The sequence below is a fragment of the Bos indicus x Bos taurus genome, chromosome 23 (genome assembly GCF_003369695.1).
Source record: "Bos indicus x Bos taurus breed Angus x Brahman F1 hybrid chromosome 23, Bos_hybrid_MaternalHap_v2.0, whole genome shotgun sequence".
NCBI classification, from domain to species: domain Eukaryota; kingdom Metazoa; phylum Chordata; class Mammalia; order Artiodactyla; family Bovidae; genus Bos; species Bos indicus x Bos taurus.
Genome location: NC_040098.1, coordinates 43,989,834 through 44,004,922, shown reverse-complemented (window position 1 = coordinate 44,004,922; position 15,089 = coordinate 43,989,834). Strand labels below are relative to the sequence as shown.

The window sequence follows — 15,089 nt, the reverse complement described above, 5'->3', positions numbered from 1 at the left end:
ATCTAAATGTTAGATTAAGAGGGTAGGGGAGAACGTTTTAACATGAACTCCCCCCAGTGAGGATCTATTTTGTGAGGAATGGGGCAGGGGAGGGCGCTCTCCCTGAACCCTGACGCAGGACTAAGACAGGTGATGCTTCCTCTACAGCCACCCGCCAGGATGCTCAGCGGGAACCACCCGCCAGGATGCTCAGCGGGAACCACTGGAGAGCATTAAGGGACGGGACCCCAGAGAGCAGTCCAGCCCAGCGCGCACTGCTAACTCATGGTGACCCGGGGATTCTGAGTCAGAGCCACCACTCTTCCAACTGTGCAGGACAGAAACACTGGTGTGGAGACTGATAACAGCTCCGGGGAGGACGCTTGTTCTCGAATCATCATCCTGCCCCAAATTATCTCCTCCAAAAAACATGACAAGTTTTACGAGATTTGCAAATTTAAGATTGTTCAATTATACAGACATTTAAGATGAACTGTGTCAGACTGAGGGTATCTTGAATTTTCTTGGGTTAGATTATGATAGTGAAAATGACTACTTAAACTTAACAGTATTTAGTTTGAAGTCTGCATTATTTGGAGTTTTAAGAGCTACTGTTATTCAGTACAACTGACATTCACATGTCATCTCGAGCCTTTCAAACAAAGGCGTAGTCTAAAATAGGTGACTATCACAGGGCTTGTATTTTCCTGCTGACTCCCATGTTGAAATTCTACTTTTTCATAAAAAGCTGCCTAATAAAACAAATTGTAAACTGGGGGTAAAGAGTGAGCTGAGACAAAGGTCATCCACGTACAGTGCTTTCACTAACGCCCGCTATCTGCTCTGCTGCTGCCTGCCCACCTGTTACACTGACTCGTAAGCATTTAAACTGCACTGCGGAATCTAAGCTCCACACTCACTGTCTGTGATTTGTATTCCCTTTACTTCCTCTTAAATGTCTAACAGAATATACAATAAGTAAATGGAGTTCTGAAAATTCTTTAGGCTGGAGATTTTTTGTCAGACAAAAAAAGGGATCCAAGTAAACAAAAATAGCTGATATTATTCTTACATAGTTACCCATTCACCGGAAAAATTTAGCTAAATCCTGAAAGGTGCCATGAGCACATCATGTCTGTATTCCGGGGTGTAAAATACACTGTTATTCTGATGTTCATTCTTACTGAACAGTAATTATTTTTTCTCCTAAGTGTTTATACCACTGCTGAACAACACAGTGAAGTTCATGTGCCAAAACCACAACGTGAATTCTACAATCTAAATTCTTTCTCAATTTATCTTCTGCACTGGCGCTATTAACAGCTGAATCAAGTAACTCATGGAAACCGTTAAGTCCCATTACTAAGGCTGGCAAATGAATTAACCTACGCGATCTAGTGTCACTTTATTTCCTCCAGCAAATTAATAAATCAGACTAAAACACAATTCGGGACGTGTGTCACCAAATCAAGCATTATTAATACATTAAGATCATTAGGACACATATGAATAGATAAACAGTCTTTCACACCGAAAGGCTGAAATGTTTTATAAAAAGCGCACTCTGGAAGACGTCCCTGCGCACCTCCCCACTCACTTCTGGATCATGGTCTGCCACTCTCCCTCTCGGTCTCCGACAGGAAAGCGGTCTATCTGTGCCTGTGTCTTCGTTCTCCACTCCCGCATGTAATCTTCTATATCGAACACGAAAGGGTGCTGCCCAAAATTAGCATCAACAACTTCTCCTGGTGTCTGGAGCCCCACGGTAGGATATAAATTTGGCTGTAAGACAACACAGTTCACTAAATATCCATCCCTTTTATGTTAAAAAAGAAAATTCATTCTTGCAAATGCTACCTTTAAAATAACAGAATTGCAAATTTGCTCCACAAATATTTTAAGATCTCAATCAGAAACTAATAGAGGAAGAAATAAAGCAAATGATCAAGAAAAATACACAGCAACCTAAGCTACTTATTTATTCAGACCATAGGGCATTATACATCTAATAAATGAAGGTACTTCTAATAAATAAATTCTTGCTCTTAGGAATATGTCATACAGACGCAGGGAACTGAAACAGGGGCTCTTCAACAGGCTGAAGTGTGGGCTAGAGGGAGATGGGCGAAGGTCTGGGAGGGAGGGGACATGGGTGTACCTATGGCTGACTCTTGTTGATGTATGACAGAAAACCACACAATTCTGTAAAGCAATTATCCTTCAATTAAAAAATTGAAAAAAAAAAAAAGATTATATCATACAATAGAGAGATTCAAGCATAACTCATATTTATCCTCTGAAGTATGATACTGCGATGCGCTTCTAGAAAGTACACGTGGAAGCTGATTACCATAGAAGAACATCCTAACTGGGCATACACTATGTTAAGTTTACTAATTTCTATTCTCTCTACATCTGGGATGCCTTTATTAAGGAATGGTATAAGAACTTAATTATAAGCAAAACAGTGCCTTTAAGAATAGAGATTCTTTACATAAAAATAAAATGCACACATCTCCAGAAAGGATTTAAACATTCAAATTCATTAAGAAATGCATTTCCTCTAAGATATACTCTAAGACTTGAGGGTGAAACAAGTTCAACAGCTTCAAAAATCTGTACAAAAAATACAGGAGTCCTTCTGTCAGCTCAATCACTGTTGTCACATCTGAAGGGAGAGTAAGTTACTGAGCGTCCTCTAAAGGTCCAGGTTTACTCACTGTCATTACCCTGTTAAGTCATCATCATTATGATTATCTGCATTATGAAGATAGAGGAACTGAGGACGGGGTAAATTAACGTGCTCACAGTTGTCCTACACCACGGCAGAGCTGGGACTGGACACAGGCTTATTAACACCAAAATCTAAGCTCAGTGGACCTTTCTGTAACTCCAAAGCCTACTTCATCCTCAGTCTCTGTGTTTATGCCTATTGCTTTGCTTTAATGATTATCACAGGTATTTTCAGTACAAAATCAGGTAAAGATTAAGAGAATATAATGTGTGTAAATACAAGATGCTTAGATAGATTTCACTGCAAAAAGCTAAGAAGGTATTTTTAAACTCAGGTGACCAATCAAGCAACCCAAATCAGAAACAGAAGGAGTACTGTGGTAATATACTGGGAAAGACAGTCACGTTGGCTTAGGGGAACAAGTGGTAACACAACACCCACACGTGTACTGAGTCTTAATAATCAACAAAACTCACAAGTTAATAGACTTTTACGATGAAGACAAGTGAGATACTCATTATAACCTTCTCATTTCACCAATGAGAAACGGAGATTTAAAGAGCTTGCACAGTGTCTCCAAAAGCACCAGTTTGTTAATGACACGCAGAAAGGGAAACTCATGGCTCTACTCCGAGGACAGTATTCTTTTCATTAAAGCCCATTACAAAATTGCAACATAGTTTAAAACAAAAGTATTTTAAGCCAAAAACTCTTATGTCAAGAAAAATGAAATTTATAGAAAAAAAAATTTGCCACACATTATAAGGACCAATATTCTAAATATGAAAAAATAATCTCAGAATATAGGAAAACAAAGACTACTAGTTCGTCTGCTCAATGTTACGCGGCAGCCTGGATTTGAGGGGAGCTTGGGGGGAGAGAGGATACACGGATATGTACGGCTGAGCCCCTTCTGCTGTGTACCTGACACTATCATAACATTGCTAATTGGCTATACCCCAATACAAAACAAAAAACTGACAAACAAAATTACTAGTTAAAAACAATTTAATTGGCAATAGATACACAGGCAATTTGAAGAAACATAAGATGATGATTAAAAATATAAAGAGATATGAATTGAATTTCTTAAATGCAAATTAAAATAAGCAGATTATTTTGCACAACAGATTAAGATTTTAAAAGCTGAGAACACCCAGTGTTGATGAAGGCTGAGAAAATAAGCCCTCTCATTCACTGTACATAGAAATATGAACCAATATAACCTTGTAAGAAAGATATTTGGCAAAATCTATTAAGACTGACAAGACAATTTTACTTTACTTCTTTCTTTCCAATTTGAATTGCTTTTATTTCTTTTTCTTGTCTGATTTTGAAATTACCGATTCAATTTCCTTGCTGATAATTAGTCCTTTTCTTGTAAGAAATTAATCCTACAGAAAAACAAACATGTGCAAAGATATATGTCCTGCAGCATTATTTTTAATAGCAAATAAAAAATTAAAAAGAATGTCCATTCACAGGTGGTATTATATACCACAATCAGGGAAGCTCAGCCCGCACTGACTATAAGATCTACCATCATTTCATGTCTAAGAAACACTGTCCATTAAACTGTGACAGGCCATGGATTTCTAGGATACACCCCCTTTCATAAATGTCAAATACACAAAAACATACATCTTTAAATCGTTGCAGTGCATCTTACAATAAGATATTATAAAAACAAGCAAAAAGAAAGCGTTAAAAACGTGTACATTGATGCAGAAAGAGGCACAACACACATCACTAAGTGAAAAAAGCAAGCTACCGGAACAGTGCCTCAGCTACGACCCACCTTCCTCCAGCCGACAGTCACGGACACACTGGCCAACGTAAGTTTAAAACAGATCTAGAAGGCCATACACTCAACACCATCATCATATCTAAAGATGGTGAGGTGAGCTGGGGAAGAATGATCATTTTGAAAAACATCTCCAGTTTTCAGAGATGTAAAGCACCCTCTGGTTCCATAATAGGTAAGCTTTTTTTCTGTAAACATCCCCTCCACAGAGGCTGACTGCTGTGACTGTCTAGTGAAGGATCACAGGTGGTGGGGACTCTAAGAGAAAGACTAACTTTCTTTCCTTTTTAAGTAGAAGAATGATATGTTGTGTGTGGAAGTCCCAGAAGATCTCACAGTCACAAAAATAAAGAGCTCTCAGAACCACTGTGTTATTAACAGAAAACTTACAACCACCACCCTAACCACCACTTTACCCACTGAGGTAGAAATGAACATCACCCTTGGCTAATTACAGACAAGGCAAAAAATATAACTGGTGATTCTAAAATGGGACAAAAAATGATCAGAAGGCAACCCCAAACAGTCAACATATCTAAAAGTAGCTACGCCTTTTTTAAATGATCACCACTATCTGTCAGTAAGGAACAAAATCTACTAACTGACAAGTTGATTTTACTTGCTTAGAGCCACAAAAACTGGGAGAAGAAAGAAAGAAGAAAAAAAAAAAATCAAACCAGCTATATACGCCCTTTCACCAAATCCATGTGACTCGGAGAGTCTGAGCAAAACGTCTGCAACAAGACTGAGCTACGTGGGCCCTCGTATCTGCACCTGGACCAACACCCAGCCGCCCCCACCAGACACTCTTCTCAAAAGCCTCTCCTTTCCACTCACCCACAGGATCACCCCCTGTCCATTCAAGGGCAGGATCACGGCTACTTTCCCTCTGGATATACAACATCCCCTGTTTTTCTTGCTACTGTATCATTCTCAACAGCTAGCAGACACCCTGCTAACCCTGACAATAAGCCCACTGGTCAATCCTCAGCCCCTGTGACGCAATACATCACAGTGGCATCTGACACGCTGGCTTCTCCTTCCTTCCGGACAGATCTTCTTCAGTTGGCTCTGAAGGAGGACACCCAATTCTTAGTCCTCCTCCTGCCACACTCACTGGTCACTGCTTCTTAAAGTTCTGTTTCAGGCATACAATAAGTGATACCGATCAAAAGTTTATTAATAGATTTAAATATCTGAAGAGATCAGTGAATATAAACTATCAGTCCTAAATGATAAGAAAGCACTGTATCAGAGTTTATTAGTCCCCACTCCCTTTAGGGCTATATATGATGCATGTTACAACTGACAGAGGCTTAGATTTGGGATGTAAGGCGTCCGGAATGGAACCACTCCTTACGTCTCCAGAGGCTGAGTCACCAGCATCTCCTGCCTGAGTTTCTGCAACAGCCCCTCACAGTTGGCTTGTTTCTGTCTTTACTCCCCCAGCTGCCGTCTCTCTGTCATCCGGTGTATCACAACAGCTAACCTCTGCACTGTCAGCGTCCTTCATTCAGAGTCAATGCCCAGGTGCTCACAACGGCCCCCGCCCTCGGGTCTGACTCCGCCCCACCCTGGGGTCTGACTCCGCCCGCCTCAGTCTCTCTACCTCCCTGCACGCTCTTCAAACACGCCCCAAGCGCTCCTGCCTGAGTGCCCGCCCCCTAACTACTCCCTCTGCCTGGAACGTTCTTGTTCTCCGTATCCTCGCTTCCTCCAAAGATTCTGCTCAGCAATTACCTTGAACAACGGTGAGCAAACTGTGCCACCTGGGCTCTGTCCTTGGTCCTCTCAGGCACTACTGTTTTCTCCCTTTAAAAAGTATTTAAATTTTTAAAAATATTTTTAATGCATTATTTATTAAGGTCCTCAACTTGAATACTCCGAAAGGACAGAGACCTCCATCTGTTTTGTTGAATAAAAGCAAGCAGAGAACTCGCCACACAGTGGCATCAACAGACGCTGAATTAGTAAATGACTGTCACACAGCCACTTACTAAAAAGCCCAACAATAAAAGAGAAACATATTTCAAACGAATCCACAGTGATACTAAAAAGTGTCTTCTAAACAAACATGTCCGATTTGGTTCTCAGCCACAGCTAAGTTCCCCTGGGCAGCGGGGCCCAGTGCAACTCGGCTTACTTTCTGCCGGTCCGCACGGATGGCAGCTCATGAAAGGCGCTCTGGTGCACGTGCGGCACGGCTTATAAACTTATTATCAGTAAGACTGCGTTTTAAACGTGAGTAGTACTAGTTTCTATATACTTCTTTTAATTAAAAATACAAAACTACTTTTACAAGAAAGTCTGTCTTACCGGTAAGTCGGTGAAAGCGATACCTAAAAGGAAAGGAAAATGGCGTTAGAAGTCGTTTTTCAGGCAGAGTATGGTGACAAGCTGAATTTCTCACCAAAAAGAAGGGAAAATACAGCAAAGGAAGGAAAAAATTAAAAAGCTAAATATAAAATAACAAGACTAATTTTTCTCTCAATAACACTTATGCAGGTCTGAGTGAATGCCATCCTGTGTCAAGCTCGTGACCCTTGTTAGGGACACGCCAATTTTATTTCTGGGGTACGGTAGTTGCCTCCAGGATTTCTGAAATGGTTTCAGATAAATATTCAAAGCTATGTGAGGAAAAAGAAAACTGGTTGCAAAATAATTACATTTAATTTCTGACTGACACCTAAGCTGCTTTATCTGGCCTTGTTATTTAAATCTTCCTTACCTAGATTTAGCTTTTAAATAATTTTAAGGGAAAAGGAAAGATTTTCTGTTACAAAAAGGGGTGAATAGAAAATATAGTAGCTTTGTTTACTTTAAAAAATTCTCATAAAAATACAAAGTTTTGATTACTCTAGAAAACAAAATTAATTCCTCTTTCAAAGGACAAAGATACAAACAGTTGAAAATTTCTCTTAAATGCCCTCTGACAGTAATTTCAACAGTTATGTACCAAATACATTTGAACAATGGCAACATCACTGCAATAAATCTACTGACATCCCAAAGTGATGATGTAATCACCCTTTAAATATTCAAATAAATTACTTAGCTGAAAATAAGATAATAAACAAACCAGATATTTCTATAGGACCTCAGTCATATGTTTAAAAAGACTGAGCTCTATAATAATGGGAGGGGGTGGTACTGCTGACTTGGCTAATCGCAGTTCTTCAGTTTAAACACACATTAAGACAAAGTCAAACCATGCCAGCATCCCGCCCTCTATGGTGATGATCACCACCTAAAATAATGAGGGCCCTCCTGTTGAAACATCATCTTTAAGGTCTCTTCCCAGTTGAGAGTCTGTAGCTCTACCGTTGTGCTGTGCCTTCAGAAAATACATCTGACTCTATTCATTAAAGTAATAAAGTTAAAAGGCAAACTGACTATAAATCTCTACTATATATGCCTTGAAATAAATGTAAAAATAGTGCTTTGTAATTAAAATACTGTTTTTATGACTTTTAAAAACCAGTAAACTCATATGTTAACTTGTCAAAAGTGAAAACGTTCAGATTACCTTTAGTTTCATTAATAAACAGAAAGTAAAGTGATTGTGGGCCAAACAAATGTGAGAATTTATCCTAAAAATTTCAGAAAACTAAAAAGAACAAAGAAAACAGCAAGAATAAATAAAACATGACCATATATAATTTTACCACCTTTCATAAAACAGCAGCCTAATCACTTTCCTTCAAAAATGTCTATCGATAAAGACTGTCTAAATTTATATCGTTTAAGCAAAAATTTACTTTTGTCAGTAATTACTGAGATCCTTCCTCACTTTACCAAAATCTCTAATGAAGTATCCAACTTAATTCTATAGAATAACACTTTTGAACACTGTCAAATATATTAAACACAACCTATACATATTCAGACCACAAAAATGGCACTTTAACAAGCTGAACAATTATTTAAGTTTTACACAGAAAACAATTTTTTCCCAATTTCCTAATCTGATTATCAAGAGACTTTTAGAAAAGTAACTGTCTACTGAAGAATTATAACAAAATTTAAAAATTCAAATGAATTAACTTGCATACTGAAATGTTTCTCCTTTAATTATTTCCTCAAAACCCCCTTCATTTCTCTTTATACAGTAAGTAAATATACATTTTGAAAACCTCCATGAGACAGAAACTAAGCATGTACCAAGCTTTGGGGCACAAATTATCCATTTTGCGAAATACAAGGGAAAAGTAGCTGAGTAATATTTTATCTTCTAGATGCTAGAATCTGGTCCAGAGAGAAACACATTACTCTGTAAGGGGTCAGCTCTCTGGGCTTGTTTCAACTACTTAATTCTGCTACAGTAGCAGGACAGCAGCCACATACAGAAAGCAAATGAACCAGGGGTAGGGGTGGTGGTGACTGGGTTTCAGTGACACTTTACTTAGAAAGCAGACACGAGACTGATCTGGCCCGTGGGCCATCATAGCTTGCTGACCTCTGCTCCAGAGGACTAATTCTTGCTCACTGCATCCCCAGCACCTGGGCCAGAGTCTGGCAAACGACAATGAACACCACTTACTGAGCACTCACTAAGTGTATGGCAATCACTTAGCTTCACGTGCATCACTTCAGTCCACCCCAGCAACCTCAACAGGCACATGTTACAGCGATCTGGTTTTATGATCTGAGGCACACAGATGTGTAAGTAACTCGCCTAAGGTCACAAGCCCAAGCCAGGAGAAAAACCCAGACAACTGAACTCCCATACTGACCGCTGCTATCCTGACCCTCCATGTGCTTGACAAATACATATTAGGTTTATGAATGAATAATGCCAACTGTTTCAAACTGACAATTTTAGAACATGCTTCCATCAAGTACCCTTGTTCTTAAACAGCATCCCATGTGCTGCAGTTCATGGGGTCACAAAGAGTCGGACACAACTTAGGGACTGAACAACAACAACATATTTTAAAAACAACTTCCTTACGCAAGAGAAAAATCTCAATGTAAATGCTTGTGAAAATCTAATAGGAAAAAAAATAATATCACATCACCTATGATCTTCTTAAGTCCCAAAATAAAATTTCTTCTCTGAAATAAAGTTTTTGCAAACTATAAAAAAATTCATTTTGGTTTTAAAAATGTCATCTTTGCATTACTGAACCAAAGGTCCTACCTGAAGGCAGACTTCTGGTTTAAGATCTTAAATACCTTAAGCAGCCAAGCCAATGAAGACTATCCCAGTTAACTGCTTTGACAACTCAGACAGAGCCTGAAGAGCAACAACAAACTAGAAGGGCTGTGTCCTTCTGGAAACCAGTCTGCCAATAACAATCAGATCACAAATACACACACCATACATGGCATCCTTTATCAACAGTCTTGTACTGAAAAGAATGTTAAGAGTCTCTGTGGACTTGTGAGAGCTTTTAAGTTAGCCAGCACAGAACTTCAGAATCAACAGTAATAATCAGAAGGAAAAGTTTTAAGCCAAATGTAACTAACTATGACTAAGACAGTAACATTATATAAGGAGTATGTCGAGACACTAAAAAACCCAAATAACTATTACCAACATAGCCCAAAATTTAGAATTCTCTACTATTAAATTACAGAATAGTTTTTGCACTATATTAAAGAATATTTATTATATGTCTAAGCATACTATCTGCAGTTTAATTTTTAAATACTGTTTATAAGCAAACTGAATCTTCTGCCTTTGGGGATTAGTTGATGCCTTCTTTCACTTTATCTCATCAGAAATAACCTGCTATAAATCAAGAATGTTCTAAACAGTTAAAAATATGAAACTTTTTTTAAAGCATCAACCTTGCTATCCTTTATACTTACTTTAATACAAAACAAAGACAAAAAAAATCTAAGAAAAGGGAGCATAAAAGTATTAAATCTGAAGTAGTACAGATATTCAACCAAAACCCCTAATTTCCTGTTAGTCTTACAGCGGAGTGATTTTCTCATGTTTTCACTAATCTATCTATTTGCCAGCTGTCTTTTAGAAGTTTTGTTATCATTTGCTCATTTTAGTTCTGCTCCCTTTTGCAGAACTAGCTTGTAGTTACAATCTTTGTTAATTTTTTGTTAGCAGGCCTGATTTTTCAGTATGTCAATGCCCTTCATTTCGCTGGGAGCATAAGCTTTTCCATGCTCTGTCATTACCCTCATATTATACTAAAAACTGACAGCTTTTTTCTCGGCACTCGGTATCTAGAAAACTGGATCATACTGTGAAGGGCTTTATTCAAAGCAGAGCAGAAAGCATGCAGCATTTCCACTATTAGAATAAATATCTGAGCATGCAGTTATTTCTAGTTAGTCCCACAGGTGTGATATCATGTGGCCTTCAACGTAAAAAATTAAGATTTTTAATTGAATATGTGCCCATTACATAATACTTCAGATTTAAATTTTCACCATTTTCTCAGCTTCTACCTAGAAAGAACAAAGAAATAATCTCCAGAGGCATCTACTCATAAAGGAGAATTACATAATAACCATTACTACCATGCTGTAAGTACATAAGCACCCCATCTGGTTACTTTAGTACCTAAACTGTGTCCATTCTTGGTGTAGAAGCAGGTGTTGTTGATAAGGTTGACACAACAGCCAATGACGTCACCAGTTGTAAAAGTTGGTCCATAAGGTTGTCCCGTTCCAGAAGAACAAAATGAATGTCCATCATCACCATGGTAACCATACGAATGTTTATCCCAGCCTAAAAGAGAAAGTTTCAGTATATTTACAGTGAAAAGTAAGGTTGCCCCATACTAGAACTATTCAGCAAATTTATAATAAGACAAGCAAGAACAGTACAACCTCTGTAAATTTCCCCTTTCCAAAGGTAAAATTTCCAACAGTACATTTAAATTCTCAACAATCACAGTACATAAATTCTGTATTAAAACACTGCTTACAACATTAACAAAAGTAAATCTGCCACACAGAACGCTAAACTATGTCTCAGAGAGGACTCTTAACAGAAAAAGCAAACAAACAGCAAGACGCAGTCTCATGCATATTTCCTTTGCTAACAGACCGAAGGAATTTTGCTCTGATTTGGTTTTAACACACACAGAGTTTAAAATAACACACAAGATTTTTCTCTCAATTTTCAAGCAGTTTCCTCTAAAGTTAATTTTTAACATTAGTAAGCAGAACATCAGAAAATATAATCGAAGAATCACTTGGTACAATTAATGGTTTTAGGAAAACAGTCTACCACTGTGTTTCACACCTTCCTTCCTTTGCTTTTTTTCTCCTTCGTTTACTTTTAACATCAGCCTAGATACCCAGAGTATTAAACAACTGAAAATGGGGAATTCCTAGAAGTCAGGAATGTGTTGGGTAGGAGACAGAACCAACCAATTAAAACATCTAAAGTAGCTGATATCATTATGTACTAGAAGTTCAAAATACCAACACACAAAACAAAAACAAGCAAAACAAAACGAGGCATGGCATATTTTGCAAAATAGCATAAAATTTATTAAAACCATTTAGCTTCAACTCTGAACTCATACAGCGATTAAAAATATAGAAGATTGATGTACTTAATATCTCGAGTTATTACTTGCCATTTTAGCCAGAGTTAGCCATAAGACCGCACTGTAATTCAATTACAAGTGTACCTGGTAGTCTGTTCATGTTCACGCCTTGAGCAGAAAGACCAATTCCCATGTAACTGTTTAAAAAAAAGGAAGAAAGAAAAGCTGATTGTAGTTATATATATGTATAAATTACCAAACACTCCCAAACATTATCAGAATTAAGCCCAAGATGAACTGCACAGGGTAGCTACAAAAAAATTCTTAGAATTCATGAAAAAGCAAAAAGGGCAATATTAAGCAACAACAAAACCCAGACTGACAGTACATTCCTATAGCATCATTCATAAACATACCCAAAGAATTACTTATGTATTCTTACAATTATAAAAATCTTTCCAACTTATCTACACATACATATTTGGAATTAAGAATTCTAACAAAAAGTACAGCGGGGCATGTGGCTTTTAAAAGGACACAGTAAAAATCTAGTTCCTCCCCTCCCTCAACAAAGACATGGAGACAAATTTGAAAAAGTATCCAATTCAGATAAGAGCATCTGCAATACCTAAATATCCTAAAAAGTATGTGCTACAGGGTAACTATGTATTGGTTTTCCGAAAGTATTCAGGCAAACTGACAATATGGACTTAAACATGAAAGCCTTAATTATTAATGTATAAAACACGAGAACAAAATTATCTCTACAAAAGAAATACTAGAGCAAAAGGTAATCATTAAGGTATGCAATTCATTTAAAAAACTTTAAAAAGCAAACTGAGTCCATTAGTTAACAATTAGTTAAATTGCTAATTGTGCAAGATTTAAAATGGTATTTGATGAATTCAGCTACCACTCCTAATAAAAATTCAAATAAAAATAAAAGGGAAGTACCTAAATAAGACACACTTTTTGCCAAATCTAAGGGAGGCCTGGCGTGCTGCGATTCATGGGGTCACAAAGAGTCGGACACGACTGAGCGATTGAACTGAACTGAACTGAACGCAACAAGCAAGGTATTCAACAGTGAAACACTTAAGTCATTTCCGATAAAATCAGGCATAGAGATGCCTACAACTTTTAAACATTGTCTTAGAGATTTTAGTTTAATAAGAGAACTAGATAAGTATAAATATTACAAGATATAAAATTATATTAATTGTAGTTGCTCTGATTATATACCTCGGAAACTATGGAATATAAGTTTTTAGAATTAACTAGGTATTTTGGGAAAATTTAAGATCCCCCTGGAGAAGGTAATAGACACCCACTCCAGTATTCTTGCCTGGAGAATTTCATGGATAGAGGAGCTTGACAGGCTACAGTCCATGAGGTCGCAAAGAGCTAGACACAACTGAGCAACTAATACACTTTTGGAAAATGACTGAATGTAAGAGAAATATTTTAATTTCTTTCCTAGTAATAATCAGCTAGAGAAAGGAAGGAGAATCTATAGATACCAATCATAATAACCACAGACACTATAAAACAGGGGTATCATTAAGGATGGAGGCTTCCCAGGTGATGCTGGTGGTAAAGAACCTGCCTGCCAAAGCAGGAGACTTAAGAGACCCGGGATCGATCCCTGGGTCGGGAATATTCCCTGGAGAAGGAAATGGCAACCCACTCTAGAATTCTTGCCTGGAGAATCCAATGGACAAAGGAGCCTGGCGAGCTACATCCATAAGGTTGCAAAGAGTCGGACACAACTGAAGGGACTTAGCATGCACGTATGAATAAAGAGCTCAAGTAAAGCTCAAAAGTGCTATCTTAAAAGTGATAATAAACGAGTATTTGAGTATCTGGATAACGTAACAGTGTAAGAATAGCAATCTTTCTAAAATCAATATATATGTATACTGAGGTTCAAGATAAGACTCCAAATGAGTCTATCTTTTTAAAACTAGACAAGGTGATTTTAAAGTTCTTATGTAAAAATAGAAAATTGTGATCAAGACAAAGTTAAATAAAAGATAACTTAGTGTCCGTCCTACTAGATATTACCATTCGCAGATAATGGAATTCACAAGTGCAGTATGACCAACAAGAGTTGTGTGTCCAGGGACACAACAATGACAAAACAAGAAGAAACGTGTTGGATGTCTAGTCGAGACTCGATAAGTTGGTGTTCTGATTCAGCCCCTCTGTTGAAAATACAGCATATAATGTAATTATTTATGTTTAAAGAAAGTAGTGAGTTACAAGAGAGCCTCCAAGAAGCAGCACAAAGTAAGCAGGGACAGCTCTGGGCCTGCGGACACCCATGAACGGGGAGGAGTTCCTCCTGAGGCACCGAGGCTAACAGGGCTCCACAGTGGATCATCAGCCCTGCTCACTGCTTAGAGCCCACAGGGAAGAGGCTCCCCTCCTGAAGGGAAGAAAACACAGATACCACCCGCGGCCTTGGCTAAAGCTCATCTGACACTGTGGCCTAGTTAAGGGGGAGGGAGAAGGAGCAGCTAAGAGCTGGACAAAGTTACTGACTCCATCTGTGACTCACCCTGCAACACTCACCCTGAATAAAGAACCTGGAAACCCTAATGCAGACCAGGCTTTCGACTGAGGGCCCAGGAGTTAGAAAGCAACTATAAACTGTAATAAAGAGAAAAGTATAGAACTAGATAAACAAAGTGAAGAAAAATGTTTACCTTCCTAATTAAAATAATGCCACAAAAACAAAATTCTAAAATACACCAAAAATGTACCATGTTTGACTGTGTCCGACTCTTTGAGACCCCATGATCTGTAGCCCGCCAGGCTCCTCTGTCCATGGGAATTCTCCAGGCAAGCATACTGGAGTGGGTTGCCATGCCCTCCTCCAGGGTATCTTTCCAACCCAGGAATTGAACCCCGGTCTCCCACAAAGCAGGCAGATTCTTTTTTTAGAAAATTTATTTAATTGGAGGCTAATTACAATACTGTAGTGATTTTTGCCATACATTCACATCAATCAGCCATGGGTTCCCCATCCTGAACCCCCCTCCCACCTCCCTCCCCATCTCATCCCTCAGAGTCATCCCAGTGCACCGGCCCTGAATACCCTGTT

At 38.3% G+C, this 15,089-nt stretch overlaps 1 protein-coding gene across 1 annotated transcript in view; it reads right to left on the bottom strand.

Annotated features, from left to right (window-relative positions):
• Positions 1-15,089, bottom strand: part of RANBP9 (RAN binding protein 9) — a 73,119-nt gene that overhangs the window by 20,837 nt on the left and 37,193 nt on the right. The window contains exons 3-6 of the mRNA XM_027525361.1: positions 12,128-12,180; positions 11,047-11,214; positions 6,834-6,856; positions 1,577-1,761 (exon numbers count right to left, since the gene is read on the bottom strand). Of these exons, the coding sequence (XP_027381162.1) occupies positions 1,577-1,761; positions 6,834-6,856; positions 11,047-11,214; positions 12,128-12,180 (429 nt within the window). The remainder of the gene's footprint in view (positions 1-1,576; positions 1,762-6,833; positions 6,857-11,046; positions 11,215-12,127; positions 12,181-15,089) is intronic.